Genomic DNA, 16,409 nt, shown 5'->3' with positions numbered 1-16,409 from the left:
TTGTCAGTCTTTTTAATTCTCCTTTACATTCCCACACCAATCTTTCTGTCCTTGGCCTCCTCCACTGCTAGAATGAGGACACAAGCAAACCGGAAGAACAACACCTTGTATTCCGCTTGGGTAGCCTCCAGCCCAATGACATGTACATTGAATTTTCCCATTTCAGGTAACCTCAACGTCCCCGTGAACACCTTTCTTTCCAATCTCCCTATGCATGCGACTGTGTTCCCTTTGCTTTCTCTACCTGGGGTGCTCATCACCCACCCCCTTTTTCTTCCATCACCCATCATTCCTCTCTCTGGCTCTGTATTTCACTACCCACCTTCTCGGATTCCATGTGTGCCTTTTTGCCTTCATCACATCACCTCAAGCCTTGGTTGCTATCTCCACCCTTCTACCCCCCCCCCCCCCCCCCCCCCCCCCCCTTGACTCATCTGCCATTCACACCCTCCTTACTGGTTAAGTCCTTGCCTGCCCCTTCCTCTCATTGCCTCATCCCAGCTATCTCTCTCAACTCCCATCAGCATAAGGCAGGGTCCTGACCTGAAGCATTTGTTCATTTCCTCCACAGATGCTGCCTGACTCACTGAGTTTCTCCAGCTGTTACTTTTGCTAAAGAAGTGGCAAGGTCATTTACAGCAGGGTTATATTTATATCCATTGATTTCCAATTCCTGAATTAGTGATGTAAATGGTTAACGTGTTACATTGACAAAGTCTGAAGCAGGGTCTTGACCCGAAACGCTACCTGTTCCCTTTCTCCAGAGATGCTGTCTGTCCTGCAGAGTTCCTCCAGCATTTTGTGTCCACCATCGATTTAAACCAGCAGTTCTTTCCCACACATGCTGTCTGACCTGCTGAGTTACTCCAGCTTTTTGTGTCTGTCTTCAGTGTAAACCAGCATCTGCATTTCCTTCATACACATAGACAAAGTGCCTGGATATATTCAACCAGATCCCATTGTCTCAAGAAGAAATCTTGTATATTTAAAGTTAACATTGTCATTTTATGCTTGTAACACTTTTATTTGACATAAGATTCATAAATTGAGATAACAATCAAATTTCTTGTGGCTTCTGATGAAACTCAATTTTATTTCTCTGATAATTATCTCTGATAATTCTTTTAAAATTGTCATTCCCTTTTCCATCTGTTGCCCATGTTTTTTTTGTCATGTTCCTGCTAGAGGGTATAATTAACTTCAAACCTTCAATAGTGGTTAAGAGGTTAGATGAGTGATATAAGCACAGGAAAAAAAAAAATGATATTGTGGTAAAATTTAATTTAATGAGGTTGTTTGGTGGAATGCACTCGTGATGCCAACAGAAACGAAGAGAGTTTTATTGTGGTCCCAACTGTTTAATTTAACATTCTGTAAGACACGGGGGAATATTAGCTGCCAGTTTTTTGGAGTAGTCCTATTCTGAAGATGGCATGAGGGTCGACTTTTTTGTATGTTTGTTATTCATGCTGTTAGAGAATTGACTATATAAATTATGAAATGTTCTGATTTTGATATAGCTGTAAAGTTTTATGAATGTAACTGATTATTAAGTTATTTTCAGCACATTCTCTTCATTCATGCTCTTGTACCACCTGGGTGTGGATATTTGTGAATACCTTTATCTCCAGAATACTGGATTCCAGAGAACCTACAACATTGGAAGACATTCAGCCCATACTGCCTAATCCTACCTCCCACCTTTTTCTTAGATAGTTTGAGGATGACAAACTTCAATTTGGGTGTTGTAGGTTTTGAGTTGGGTAATATGGCCAGTTTAGAATCTGCAGGCGCTTTTGTAGATGGGGTAGATGGTAGCTAATGGGAATGCCAGGTGGGTTAGTTTGTGACCTTCCAGCACTTGATTCATAGCATTCATTCATCGTTATCAATCAATACCCTCTGGTTTCTGCTACCGTGCCAGTTTTGGGTTGAGTTTGCCTGCAAATCTCATGCACCTTTATTTTCATCAATACTCTTTACAACTGTACTACCTTTCTCCAAATGTTGCAGTTTGGTGCTAAACAATTTTGTGTAAGGGATGCAAAATTCATTGTAAATTCTTGACTTGGGGTTGCTGACCATGAAAAATATTGCCAAATCTCATCTATTGATACCATAATATGTTTGGTTGGTGTGTTTGGTAAGGATCTTCAAATGAGAGTCGTACAGCGTGGAAACAGGCCCTACGGCTCAATTTACCCATTTGACTAACATGCCCCATTTCCACTAGTCCCACCTGCCTGTGTTTGGCCCATATCCCTCTTAACCTATCCTATCCATGTAACAGTCTAAATGTTTCTTAAAAGTTGCGATAGTACCTGCCTCAACTACCTCCTTCAGCAGCTCGTTCCACACACCCACCACCATTTGTGTAAAAAAAAAAGTTACCCCTCGGGTTCCTATTAAATCTTTTCCACCCTTCACATTAAAACTATGTTCTCTGGCTCTCGATTCTCCTACTCTGGGCAAAAGACCTACTGTGTTATACTGTGCTAATTCTAAAATAGTGTTTGAAAATGGTTATGTGAATTGGTTGCTACTCGTCCATAGAAAACAATGTTTAAAATGAAACTTTCCTTATCACAGTCAAGGCAGAAAAAAACATTAGGAATTTTAAAGTAAATTATATTTCTCTGCATTTTGTTTATCCGTGAATAAAACAGTGTTACACATTGACACTCATAGTGTAGATCAAGCAGGTGCTAATAATTTATTATGTAGACAGTCACAACAAACATGATTAATCAAATTGTGGGATAGTCATTAGAGGCAAGGAAACAGTTGCACTCAGCAAAGTAGTCTGTACTCGCTAATGCAGAGGTCGTGATGCAACCAGTCAATATGCTCTCTTCTGTACACGTAGAAGTTTAAGAGAATATATTCATTGACATACCAAATCTCTTCAGTCTTCTAAGGAAGTAGATGGGCTTTCTTTTTGATTTATGATTGCATCAGTGTGCTGCGTCCAGGACAGATTTTCAGAGATATCTGGTTAGTCAGTCGATCTCCCTCCGAACATTTGACTCATTTTTATCTATAATTCATCCAGAACAGTGGCGTTGTTGGCAAATTTGAAGATAAAGCTCGCACTGTGTCTGGCTGCACAGTCGTGAGTATAGAGTGAGTAGAACAGGGTGCTGAGAACCAGCCTTAAGTGCTTCTGTGCTGATGGTTATCAAGGAAGTAGTGTTGCTGCAGATTTGTGGTCTGGTGATGAGGAAGTCGAGGATCCAGTTGCAGAGGGATGCGCAGAGACCAAGTTCTGTGAGCTTGGTAGCCCATTTGAAGGGGATAATGTGTGTAGGAAGGAACTGTAGATCCTGGTTTACACTGAAGATAGACACAAAATGCTGGAGTAATTCAGCGGGCCAGGCAGCATCTCTGAATAGAAGGAATGGGTGATGTTTAGGGTCAAAGGGTCTTGACCCAAAATGTCACCCATTCCTTTTATCCAGAGATGCCTGTCCCGCTGAGTTACTCCAGCATTTTGTGTCTATCTTTGGAGGGGATGATGGTGTTGAATGCTGAGCTACGAAGTCTATGAACAGCCTGATATATGTATTTTTATTGCCCAAGTGGTCCAGTGCAGAAGTGGAAAGCCAGTGAGATTGCATCCTCTATGGTGGTAGGCAAATTGTAGTGGGTCCATGTTCTCGTTGATGTAGGAGTTAATATGTGCCATAACCAACCTCTCAAAGCACTTAATCACCATGGACGTTAGTGCCACCGGTCAGTAGTCATTAAGGCACATCACTTGCTCTTCTTGGACACTGGTATTATTAATGCCCTTTTAATGCAGGTGGGAACGTCAGAGCTCAGTAATGAGCAGTTGAAGATGTCCAAAAATTGTCCAGGCTGTTATTCTCCAGGCTGCACTATTATTAAAACTATTACTGTGAACAATTTTTAGAAACATGGTGTTCCTGATTCTTGCCAGTCTTAAAGGAAATTATTATTTTTTAAAATCCAAAAAAAGTCTTACATTGGCTCTGCCTGCATTAGTATCAAATATTTATTTAATTCTAGCTTGAAATATGGCACGTTGGTTTTCTTTGCAATATGTGGTGCAATTATAGATCAAACCATGGAATCCTGTTATGCTACAATGTGGTCAATGGAGGAAACAATTTCCACGTCTTAACACCAAAACTTATAATAGAGTATAAGTAGTTGTTTCCGAAAAATACTATGAAATTATTATTTTAAAAGTTAATAAATGTGGCCTAATTTAAGATTCTGTACGCATTGGGGATTTAAAGATTCAAAACCCTTTCTCCCTGTGAACGTCATCGTCAGCAAATAATAAACCCATATATAGTGTCCAAAAGTGAAACATGATTCATGTTACCCTAACAAGTGGTGGGGATTTGCCATTCTACCATTAGAAAAATGGAATTGGCTATTTTCCAATTGCTGTTTAGTGATCTCAGCTGAGATTATGCAGATGTTTGTCATGGAGGCAGGATCAATCTTCTTTACTGACCCCGTGGTCCACATTCAATCTACTTGTCCAAAATTGTAACGACAGTCAGCAAATGACGTTGTGAGAGACTTCAGTGCTTCTGGAATTAATAGGCTGATTTTAGAGAAAAGTGGAAAATTAATGTCAAATTGTAAGCAGTGGTTATATTTTGGTGGAAATTCAGGCTTAGTTGAGGTTATATAATTCAGCAATCTGACATTTTCTGGGCTGCAGTTTATAATGACCAATATTTTGTTTTATCTTTTGACATAGCTGTATTCTATTTAACTTTTATAATTATACTAGACCAAGTGCAGACCCGTTGGGTCTTTTTCCCCAACGGCGTTTGGGGGGGGGGGGGGGGGGGGAGCTGAGGCTGAGGCATCACACTCACATTAACCACCCCCCAAACACACAGGTGGGGGTGAGAAGAGGGGAGGGAGGGGAGAGGAGGAGGAGGAAACGGGACAGATTTGGGAGGGAAAGGAGAGCGGGGGTAGGGGGAGAGAGAGGGGGTGGGGGAGAGAGATGTGGGGGAGGGGAGGAGGAGGGGGAGGGGGGTAGAGAGGGGAAAGAGTGGGGAGGGAGAGTGGAGGGGGAAGGGGGGAGAGAAGTGGAAGAGTGGGGAGGTAGGGGGAGTGGTGGAAGAGGGACAGAGGGGAAGGGGGGCGGGGGGAGAGAGAAGGGAGTGGGGTAGAGAGTGAAGGAGGGTGGGGTAGAGAGGGATGGGTGCAAGTGGGAGAGGGGTGAGGAGAGGGAAACATAGAAACATAAGATTCTATAAGACCCCCCCCCTCAATCTTCTAAATTCTAACGAGTACAAACCGAGTCTATCCAGTCTTTCTTCATATGAAAGTCCTGACATCCCAGGAATCAGTCTGGTTAACCTTCTCTGTACTCCCTCTATGGCAAGAATGTATTTGGGCATTGAGCATTGTGACATCACACGATGGAACGTTCACCAGGGGCTGGGGCTGGTGCAAAGGCATATGTAAATGGATCCATTCCAATTGGACATATGCGAGCATTGGGCATTGTGACATCACACGATGGAACGAATCAAAATGCAGAAAGGCAGCCCTCTATGGCAAGAATGTCTTTGGGCATTGTGACATCACACGATGGAACGAATCAAAAGGCAGAAAGGAAGCCGGACGGTCGGCGGACGGCACGCGGCAGCCACGGACTTTTAATATATAACTAGACCAAGTGCAGAAAGTTGGGTCTGTTTCCCCAACGGCGGTTGCGGGCGGGGGGGGGGGGGGCGGCAGCCAGTGACTTTTAATATAGGAAGGGAGACCAAGTGCAGACCCCGTTGGGGATGGGAGGGAGATGGGTTGAAGGGTGGAGGAGAGGGAAGGGGGGGGGGGATGGGAGGGGGGAGGAGAGGAGAGGGTGGGGGGGGGGAGGAGAGAGAGGGGAGGGAGAATGTGGAGGGGGAGGGGGAGGGGGGGGTAGGGGAGAGGAGGGAGAGAATGTGTGGGGAGGGGGAAGAGGAGGGAGGGGGAGGAGAGGTGGGGAGGGATAGTGGGAAAGAGTGGGGGAGGGATGGAAGGAGGGGGGAGGGTGGAAGGGTGGGGGGGGTAGGGGGAGTGGTGGAAGGGACAGAGGGGAAGGGGGCGGGGGGGGAGAGAGGGAAGGGGGTGGGGAGAGAGTGAGGGGGTGGGGGAGGGATGGGGGAAGGGGGAGATGGGTGAGGAGAGGGAAACACAGAAACATATAAATTGGGTGCAGGAGTAGGCAATTTGGCCCTTCGAGCCTGCACCACCATTCAATATGATCATGGCTGATCATCCAACTCAATATCCTGTACCTGCCTTCTCTCCCTTCCCCCTGATCCCTTTAGCGACAAGGGCCACATCTAACTCCCACTTAAATATATCCAATGAACTGTGGCCTCAACTACCTTCTGTGGCAGAAAATTCCACAGATTCACCACTGTGTATGAAAAAAATGTTTTTCTCATCTCGGTTCTAAAAGATTTCCCCCTTATCCTTAAACTGTGACCCCTTGTTCGGGACTTCCCCAACATCGGGAACAATCTTCCTGCATCTAGCCTGTCCAACCCCTTAAAAATGTTGTAAGTTTCTATAAGATCCCCCCTCAATCTTCTAAATTCTAGCGAGTACAAGCCGAGTCTATCCAGTCTTTGGGGGGGGGAGGATTTGATTTAAAAAATGTGTACATAAACATGACGAAATGTAATCAGAAGTGGATACTTAGAAAGAAAAGTGAAATCTCTACCAAAATGGAAAAAATCTTGGCGATTCTGCGTCTGGTTTCGGCGTAGCAACGAATCAAAGGCTGGCAACCACAAGTCAGGCAGGCAGCCGGAGGGGTCTGGGTGGACCTTTGCCTTAGGTTGGGTTGAATGTTAATTTTAACCTGAAATCAGAATTATGGCGGTTCTTGAGATAGATGCGTTTGATCTTTTTTGGATTGTATTAATTGGATTGGATTGGATTGCACAATCTGCTCCACTGTCACCCCTTCTCACAGGGCATGTTTGCAATGTCGCTTGCTTCCATTAGCAGACACGAGGAACGGCAGATGCTGGTTTATTAAAGAAAGATGCTAAATATTGGATTACCCCAGCAGGTCAAGCGGCATCTCTGGAAGATATGGATAGGCAATGTTTTGGGTCGGGACCCTTCTTCAGACAAAGGGAATTGAGGGGGGAGAAAACTGAGAAAAGAAGTGGGGGTGGGACAAAGCCTGGCTACTGGTTAATTAACTGATGGGTTAATGCAGGTGAGAGGGGATTTTATTGGCAGAAGGGTGGACAAAGGCCGGAGATGAACATAAGACCAAGGGTGTAAGATAAGGATATAAAAGGAGTGGAAGGGAAAGAGGAAGGGATACAGATTGAAGGAGATGGGGAGGGAAGGAGAAATGGGGTCAGGATAGTGGGAGAAATGGGTGTGCATACTGGTGTGGCACAGGGAAGAGAGGAGGGAAAAGGGGTGGCTGGGGGGAGTGGGTTGTTAACTAAAACTGGAGGAATCCATGTTCATATTGTTGGGTTGTAAACTACTTATGCAGATTATATGCTGCTGTTCCTCCGGTTTGCCTGTGGCCTCAGAGCGGCAATGGAGAAGGCACATGACATAAAGGTCGGTATGGGAATGGGAAAAGGAGCAAAATGGTTAGTAACCAGGAGATTCAGCAGGCTTTTCCAGACCAAGTACAAGTGTCCAGCGAAACGGTCGCATAGTCTACACTTGGTCTCGCTGTTGTAAAGGGGACCACATCGGGAGCACCTAATGTGGATGTGAACCTCTGTCACACCTGGAAAGGGCTGCTGAGGTCCCATGATGGATTTGAAGGGGGAGGTGTAAGGACAGGTACACATCTCCCGCAGTTGCAGGGTAAAGTACCTAGGGAAGGATGAGCAAAGTAAGCAGAAGCAGAGAGAGAATCTCTAAGAAAAATGGAAAGAGGTGGGGATGGGAAGATGTGACTGGTGGTGGGATCAAGCAGAATGTCGGAGAATTATATGTTGGATGCAGTGATTTTTGCACGACTTGATCAGCGAGCACAGACAAGATGGGATTTAGTAACAGTTAAGGTGCAGTTCAACTTAGAATTAAATGTGTCATTAAAATTGTGTCTGTCTTCCTACAATGGGAAAAAATTGAGGAGCTTGTGGTTCGGGGACAAAATCAATCCAGGATGCCCGTGGCAATTGCTTTGTTTCTCTTAATATTTAACTGAGAATCTTCTCTTTACTTAGTACAGGATGAAGTTGCATAACAAATCAGATGTGAAGGTGTTTACAGAAGAGGTGGTGTGGTGGAGTTGGCAAATGTAGCATTCGCATGAAACTTGGTGTTTGTTTTTGACGTTGTCAAGGGTCTGCAAATAGAAGAGAAATAGGAAGGGCCCTGTACAGCTCTTTGAGCAAGTGTAGAAGTAAGAATGAAGGAGAAGGAGAAGTCTTTATACATCTGCTATTAATTCTATAAACACATGAAATTAGCAGGAGCATAGCTTATTTCAAATCTGAAACATCTGAAAATACACCACCAAAGACTTTAATGTAGTTCAGCGGGCATTGTATTTCGTTCCACTGGTTTTTAGCAGTGGAATCTTTTTTTTCCCAATGCAACACCAGATGTCGCTATTGCAATAAAAAATGAAGGAAGATCTGTCAGACTTGAAAGTTAGCAAGTAATTATTTCCATTGCAAAAGATTCATAGTTTCTTAAGAAGATCTGACAATGAATAGATTGAAACTGGTTGCTTTAACAGAATTTGAACATTTAGTTGATATCAACCCTTTAAAAAAATGAACGTTCCTCCTGATAAAAGATTTTCGCCCTTTCTCTGTTTTTCGACAGCTTTTGTTTTATTTGGCATCCACTGAGCTCAAAGTTGTTAAACCCCAGACAGTGAAATTGTTACTAGAGGAATGGATTGTACTCAGAATATATTTTAAAATGGTGATCTCATGTTGAACGGCTAACTTTGTTTGTGTAATGTCTGTGCACCATTGTCCCATTCCTTTTTTTTGTTTCTTTTACATTTAGTCTTGCTTTCTGTAGTAATGATATAGGATTTTTCAGTTTATTGGAACAATTGTTAATTTGTTCTTCTAGCCATTTTTCTTTGCACTACCTATAGCTAAGACAGAAGACATATTGCGGGAAGACATCCAGCAGTGTCACTCTGAACATAGTTGTTGGCTGCTAGATGGACAATAATTCTCAGATTATACTCCTTCCTCTGCCAACTCACTGTTACAGGAAATCGGCTGTCGGCCGCTGCTGAGTGCATCACCGCGGTGGTACAATTGAAAAAACCTCGGGTTTCTTGAAAATATGCGCTCTTTCTAGTTCAGAAAATAATCTACAACATGAAATATGCACCATATATTAAGAGCTAAATTAAAACTGAAGTTTATAATTGCCTGAATGAGATCATAATGCACTGTGTGAATTCTGACTGAGAACTAATATCCCATGACTATAGCGTATTACGCTAATATGCCGTGCAACATTGTAATTCTTTAGTTTGTCTGGCCTTGTCCTGCCTGACAAAGACTGGCAATCTCCAATGTTTTCTGACAACTTTGGAATCATTTACTTATTTTTATGACTCATTCTGGTACAACATTTTATCTGTAAAGATGCCCTAATGCGTAATGAATCTGGGTTTTCATTTTTTAATTTGGATACTTCGTTTATAATTTTGAAAACGTTGCAAAAGTGAATGCAGGTGATACAAGCTGTTTTAAATGTCTGGCTGCTCTTCATTCAAATTATTTTGAATGTTTTTTTACATTAAAAAAAACTTTGTTTCAGTTTTAAAAGCCAAATTGAAAGTCCCAAAACCAACAAGGATTAGTTGCTACATTGAAGTGACAGTGGATGCTCTCCCTGACGAAACCAAGAAAACTGGAAAGCGGAATGGAAACCTCCATCCACAGTGGAACGAGACACTGACCTTGTAAGAAAATTCCCGTGTTTATTCATCTGTGTTCATTTAAAGTCTTTAATATTTAAGGAAAAACTGCAGATGCTGGAAAAATCGAAGGTAGACTAAAAGCTGGAGAAACTCAGCGGGAGAGGCAGCATCTATGGAGCGAAGGAATGGGTGACGTTTTGGGTCGAGACCCTTCTTCAGAACATTAAAAAACATTTAAAGTGTTTAATATGTTAGGGTTTTATATCTGAGCGAGATTAGAAATAGATAGTCAAATTGTGCTGACTGGAGGGTTGGCAGTCTGAAAGTAAAGCTTCGGTGATCAGCCATTTGCAAGTAAATACGTCCTGGATTTGCGCAGTCGGCATTAGACTGGGATGAGCTGAGTGAAAAATGCTGGCACATCTGTCATCTCTACCACATTACATCCGTTGGTGGAGCATGATTTTGCCACTTTGGACATTTGTGGAGCACGATCGTGTCACATTAGAGATCTGTGATCCAACTCGAGCCAGACCTAGCAAAGGATTAGAAAGTAGGTGCCAGAAATCTGAAATAAAACAAAATGCTAGAAACATTCAGCAGGGCAGATAGCATCTGTGGAAGGAAAAACATTTCAGGTCGAAGATCCTATATCAGGATTGGAGAAATGAGAAAACAAGTATTTTAAGTTGCAGAGAGGGTAGGGAGGAGTAGATAACTCACAGAAATATTTCTGATGGGTTAAGTCCAGGTTTGCCACAGTGATGAGCCATTCGAGAAGTTGATAGATAGGTGATATAGTGAGGGGAAATAATCAAAGGGACTTGTAAAAGCTGCAAAACATAGGACCAAGGTGTAGGAATTGCCCAACAGATTAACCAATAAAATTGTGGTGATATTACCAAATCCTTCTATATTGGGATTCTCAATTTATATGGATGGATATATCCACTCTGAAGATTAGGAAGAAAAAGATAAAATCTTATTTATTTGATTCATCATTTTTAATTGTTTATTGGTATTTCAATATGTGCTTCACTAATTTTTCATTAAAAAAAATACTAAAATCAATTTTTGGTAGCTTTCAAATGTCTCTGTTTTAAAAACTTGCCAAGTCTCACAGATTTTTACATAAGGTGGGATTCTTCTGCGATCCTTGTCTCCAGATAGCCACAGGCATTCTGTGGCTGACCTTGCCACGTGACAAAGGGATTTGGAAGTCATCCATAAGGTTATACATACAGCCATTAAGTTTAGTGTAGGCATGGCTATTTTGGAGCATTATTATGAAAGGAATTTTTTGTATAAAATGAGTTGCTGTGTTGTTGGAGCAAGGAATTTAAAGGGATTCAATTTTAATGTAGAAAAGTACGACACAGGAACAGAATCTTCGACCCACAGTGTCTTTGCTGTTACTTATGTCATGTTATACTAATCTCCTCTGCCTGTGTGTGATCAATTTTTCTCCATTCCCTGCATATCCATATGCCTATCGGAAAGCCTCTAAAATACCAATCATATCTGCCTTTATATCCACCTCTGGCAGCATGTTCCAAGCATCCCATACTTTCCATAAAAATACATTTCCATGTGGGATCAATGTTCTAAGTGTCTGCCCTCTCATAATTTTATAGTCAGGTCTCCCCTCAGCCTCCAATGTTTCAGAAAAAAACAATCCAAGTTTGTCCTCTTCATGTAGCAAATATCCTCTAAGCCAGACAGCATTCTGGTACACCTCTTCTGCGTCTTCTTCAAACTCTGCATCCGTCCTGTGATCCAGAACTTCATACTCCAATACTCCAAATGCAGCCTAACCAAAGTCCTATAAAGCTGCCACATGACATCCTGACTCTGAAACTTAATGCCCGAGCCTGTGAATTCAAACATATAATATGCTTCCTTTACCACTCTTTGCGTTGCCACTTTCACAACGCTGTGGACATGGAGCCCAAGATCCCTCTGTACATCAATATTGTTAAAGGTCTAGCTGTAAATTGAATTATTTCCCCTTGCATTTGACCTCCTGACGTGCAACACCTAACACTTGCTTGGATTAAACGCCATCTGCATTTTCTCTACCAATTCTGTCGCTGATCTATGTCCCACTGCATCCTTTGACAACCATCCTCGCTGTTCATGTCTCCATCAATTTGGTGTTGTTTGCAAACTTACTAAACCAACTCATGTACACTTGTGTCCAAGTCATTTATATACACATCACAGACAACAGCAGTCCCAACAGAGATGCCAACTGTGAAACTCCACTGGTCACAGATCTCCAGGCAGAATAACACCCTATCACCATAACCCTGTCTTCTATGAGTAAGCCAATACTGAATCCAAACAACCAAAAGTATTAACAAATGTGTCAAAATATTTGAAGCACGAATTGCAACACCACAATGGGGAAAGAGCATGAGCTTGAGTATTGTTTTAGAGTTGAATGACAACAACCTATGCTACAAATAGTCAAGTATTTTTTGCCAATGGGAGAGATCAAGAAATGGAATTCTCTAAGGTGGATAAGTGGTAGCTGGATTCGGGTGATGATGTGGATGCTGTCATGTAGGATGATTTAAAATAAAATCCAAATGTTGGAAATTTGAGACTAAATTTGCTGAAAATTCACAGTAGTTCATCCAGCATTTTTTAAAGAGGAAAAGAAACGTTGATATTTCAGTTGGAGCCTTTAGCAATATGATAGCAAGAAATAGATCAAGATGAATTCACGGGACCTCGTGTTTTTTTCCCTACTTTTGGAGAAGGAAATACCCTCTACCACAACGCCTATGTTTACATGGCAAATTAAAAAAGGTGGATTATGGGGCTGAGATCTATTCTGGAGTAGTTTCCCTCGGTAATTTGCGTTAATTTGCATCGTAAACTAGGTAGAAAGTAAATTTAAAAGATATAATTAGGTTTTTAAATCTTATTTTGGAATTTCCTGTTGTTTTTTTATATTTTCACATCTGCTTAGAATTCATCAGATTTTCAAAATTACATTTGTTTTATTCCAGGAATGTAACACCACAAAGCCAATTGGAGCTGAAAGTGTGGAATAGTCATACCTTAAATAATGAACTATTTGGCAACGTTTCGATCGATGTCAGTGACATTTTAAAGAAGAACAATGGAAAGTGTGAGTTTTTCTTTGTGTACATTTTTGTTGAGTACAAAGGTGATTACATTTATGTAACCATTGTGTGAGCAGTTTGTGAGCAGTGAGCAGAACATTTTGAGGACATTTAAGGAATGGGCAATAAATGCTGCCAACATTGCCCAGATCTCATTATTGAGTTTAGGAAAAAAACACTCAACAAAAGGTATGAGTGACCATAGCACTATTTATTTATACTAACCAGTGAAGAAAACTAGGAATTTATTTTGCTTTCTGAATATCTGGAAAACTTGAAATAATGTAGTTTGCTCTATAGTTTGGCATTGACTATATAGGCCTCAAAGGCCCAATTACAGTGCAGGACCTGCTGATACTTACTTGATAAGATTGTTACTTGAAGAGGAAATCTGAACATTAATGATATTTGTGTTGGCAGCTGAAATAATGTGCCTGATGTCTTGTGACAACATGATACAGGATTTAACATGTTTTTATATGAAGCATTGACAGGTCTTCCTTCTTTACAATTTAGCTCTTTGGAAAGAAATTAGAAATGTATAAGGCTGTACTGTTAACGGACAGATTGATTCCTGGGATACCGGGCTTGTTCTATGAGAGACCTTGATCAGACGGCTTGTTCTTTTCCGTTTAGAGGACTGGGAGCTGATGTGTAAGAAAAAACTGCAGATGCTGGTTTAAATCGAAGGTAGACACAAAATGCTGGAGTAACTCAGCGGGTCAGGCAGCATCTCTGGAGGGAAGGAATGGGTGATCTTTCGGGTCGAGACCCTTCTTCAGACTGATGTCAGGGGAAGGGGCGGGACAAAGATAGAATGTAGTCGGAGACAGACGAGTGGGAGAACTGGGAAGGGGGAGGGGATGGGGGAGAGAGAGAGAGAGAAAGTAAGGGCTGTCTGAAGTTAGAGAAGTCAATGTTCATACCGCTGGGGTGTAAACTACCCAAACAAAATATGAGGTGCTGTTCCACCAATTTGCGCTGAGCCGCACTCTGACAATGGAGGAGGCCCTGGTCAGAAAGGTCAGATTGGGAATGGGAGGAGAAGTTGAAGTGCTGAGCCACCAGGAGATCAGGTAGGTTAAGATGGCCTGAGCGGAGGTGTTCAGCGAAATGAGCGCTGAGCCTGTGTTTGGTCTCGCCGATGTAGAGAAGTTGACACCTTGGAACAGCGGATACAGTAGATGAGGTTTGAGGAGGTGCAAGTGAATCTCTGCCTCACCTGGAAAGACTGTTTGGGTCCTTGGATGGAGTCGAGGGCAGAGGTAAAAGGACAGGTGTTGCATCTCCTGTGGTTGCAGGGGAAAGTACCTGGGGAGGGGGTGGTTTGGTTGAGAAGGGACGAGTTGACCTGGGTGTTTTGGAGGGAACAGTCACTGTGGAAAGCTAGAGGGCATCATCTATAATGAAAGAGGGGAATCCCCATTTCGTAAAGAATGGGGACATCTCCGATGCCCAGGTATGGAACACCTCATCCAGGGCGCAGATGCGGCATAGATGGAGGAATTGGTAGTAGGGGATAGAATCTTTGCAGGAAGCAGGGTGGGAAGAAGTGTTGTCAAGATAGCGTTGGGTGTCAGTTGGTTTTAGTAGATGTCGGTCAATAGTCTGTTTCCTGTGAGATTTAGAAATGGTAGGGTGGTGTCGGAGATGGTCCAAGTAAATTTCAGTGCAAGATGGAAATTAGTGGTGAAGTTGATGAAGTCTGAGTTCTGCATGGATGCAGGAGGTAGCACCAATGCAGTCATCAATGTAGCGGAAGTAGAGTTCGGGGATAGGGCCAGTGTACGCCTGGAACAGTGATTGTTTGACGTACCCTACAAAGAGGCAGGCATAGCTGAGGCCCATGCGAGTGTCCATAGCTACGCATTGGATTTGGAGGAAGTGTGACGAGTCGAAGGAGAAGGTGTTGAGGTTAAGGACCAGCTCTGCCAGGCGGAGGAGAGTATTGGTAGACGGAAATTGGCTGGCTCTGCGGTCGAGGAAGAAATGGAGTGTTTAAGTCCCTGGGAAGTGATCTCATGGAAACATAAATAATTCTTGGGAGGATTGGCAGGGGAGATGCAGGGATCCGAGATCCCAGAGTTACACTCAGAATAAGGGGTTGGCCACTCAGGACCGAAGTGACAAGAAATTTTCTCAGTAGGTGATGAATCTTTTCTAACTAAGTTAGCAGTTCAACAGGAGATGGCAGTGTATATATTTGGAGACTGATAAGATTTTTAGGTACTAATGGTATTGAGGGAAATGTGATTGTTAGAGAACAGTGACAGCGAGGTAGAAGATCAGCCAAAGTCTTATTGAATGGGGGTGCAAGCAGAAGGAACTGAATGGCTTGATCCTGAAAAGCCATTTTACGTTCTTGTTTAGTTCAGAGGTTTAATATTGAAGCAGGGCCTTCGGCCCACACGAGTCCACGCTGACCACTGATCACCCATTCGCTAGTTCGATGTCTTACACACTAGGCGGAAATTACAGAAACCAATTAACCCACAAACCCGTACGCCTTTGGAATGAGGGACAGCACCCATAGTCAATATCGAACCAGGATCTCAGACGCTGTGAGGCATTGATTCGACTGCTACACCACTGTACCGAATTTATTTTGGAGTATTTATGAATCAAGAAAGATTCTTTAGCTTGCCCACTTTTAGATACTGTGACCATTAATCTGTGGCAGTGGGTAGGTGCTATGGACCTGCACGGGAAGGTAGACGCTGCTGCACCCACGAGTCTCGGGCAGATGGGGCTCGTCAGCCTGGGAAGGTGGTCCATCTAGGAGAGGGAAAACTCTGATTTAAAACCCCCACTGCCTTGTGGCCATATCCAGTCATGGAAAAGGCTCCAGGAGTAAACCTCAAGAAAATCCGGAGTCAGAGCCCCTAAGGCAGTTCGTCGTTGTCTACAACCTCGCTCTGGCAGCTCCTGCGACGGCGCTGGTGCCAAACTGTAACGGCCCCGCTGTTCCTTTGGATCAATCAGCGACGTGGAGAGGGAGGACGCGCTGCATGGGCAACAGCCTGTCCTCCATATCACATCGCCCAGGCTTGCATCCAACCAGGATGCATCACCTATGGTCAGTCATGGGTGATGACTGGGGGCCTACTAATCTTTTATTAATGGTCTCAAAGACTGGGCCGCCAGATTAAGCCTGAGATCGGCAGTGCCTCTTGTTGAGGCAAGTGTGGACTTCAGGGAGAAACCTGAGATCGCCACACCTCCTCCTTTTAGAAAGCAGAACTGAGCTGCCTGGTTAAATCCGAGATTGCCACCGTGCATGTTCCCCGACGACAAGGGAGAGTGCCCCCATGTGGCCCTGGACTTTCTTGCCGATGCAAATAAAACACATCATGTGAGTTCACCCCACCGCGAGTGTTAGTGTGATTACTGCAGAACCCGGTACC

The 16,409-nt window shown here is 43.1% G+C and overlaps 1 protein-coding gene across 2 annotated transcripts in view; it reads left to right on the top strand.

Moving 5' to 3' along the window:
• Window positions 1-16,409, top strand: part of wwp2 (WW domain containing E3 ubiquitin protein ligase 2) — a 169,442-nt gene that overhangs the window by 24,776 nt on the left and 128,257 nt on the right. For both annotated transcript variants that reach the window (XM_055648966.1, XM_055648965.1), the window contains exons 3-4: window positions 9,769-9,913; window positions 12,889-13,010. In XM_055648966.1, the coding sequence (XP_055504941.1) occupies window positions 9,769-9,913; window positions 12,889-13,010 (267 nt within the window). The remainder of the gene's footprint in view (window positions 1-9,768; window positions 9,914-12,888; window positions 13,011-16,409) is intronic.

This window comes from Leucoraja erinacea, chromosome 17, assembly GCF_028641065.1.
Source record: "Leucoraja erinacea ecotype New England chromosome 17, Leri_hhj_1, whole genome shotgun sequence".
In the NCBI taxonomy this organism is placed as follows: Eukaryota; Metazoa; Chordata; class Chondrichthyes; order Rajiformes; family Rajidae; genus Leucoraja; species Leucoraja erinaceus.
Note: the sequence above shows the minus strand (reverse complement) of the source record. Positions and strands in the feature narration are given on the sequence as shown.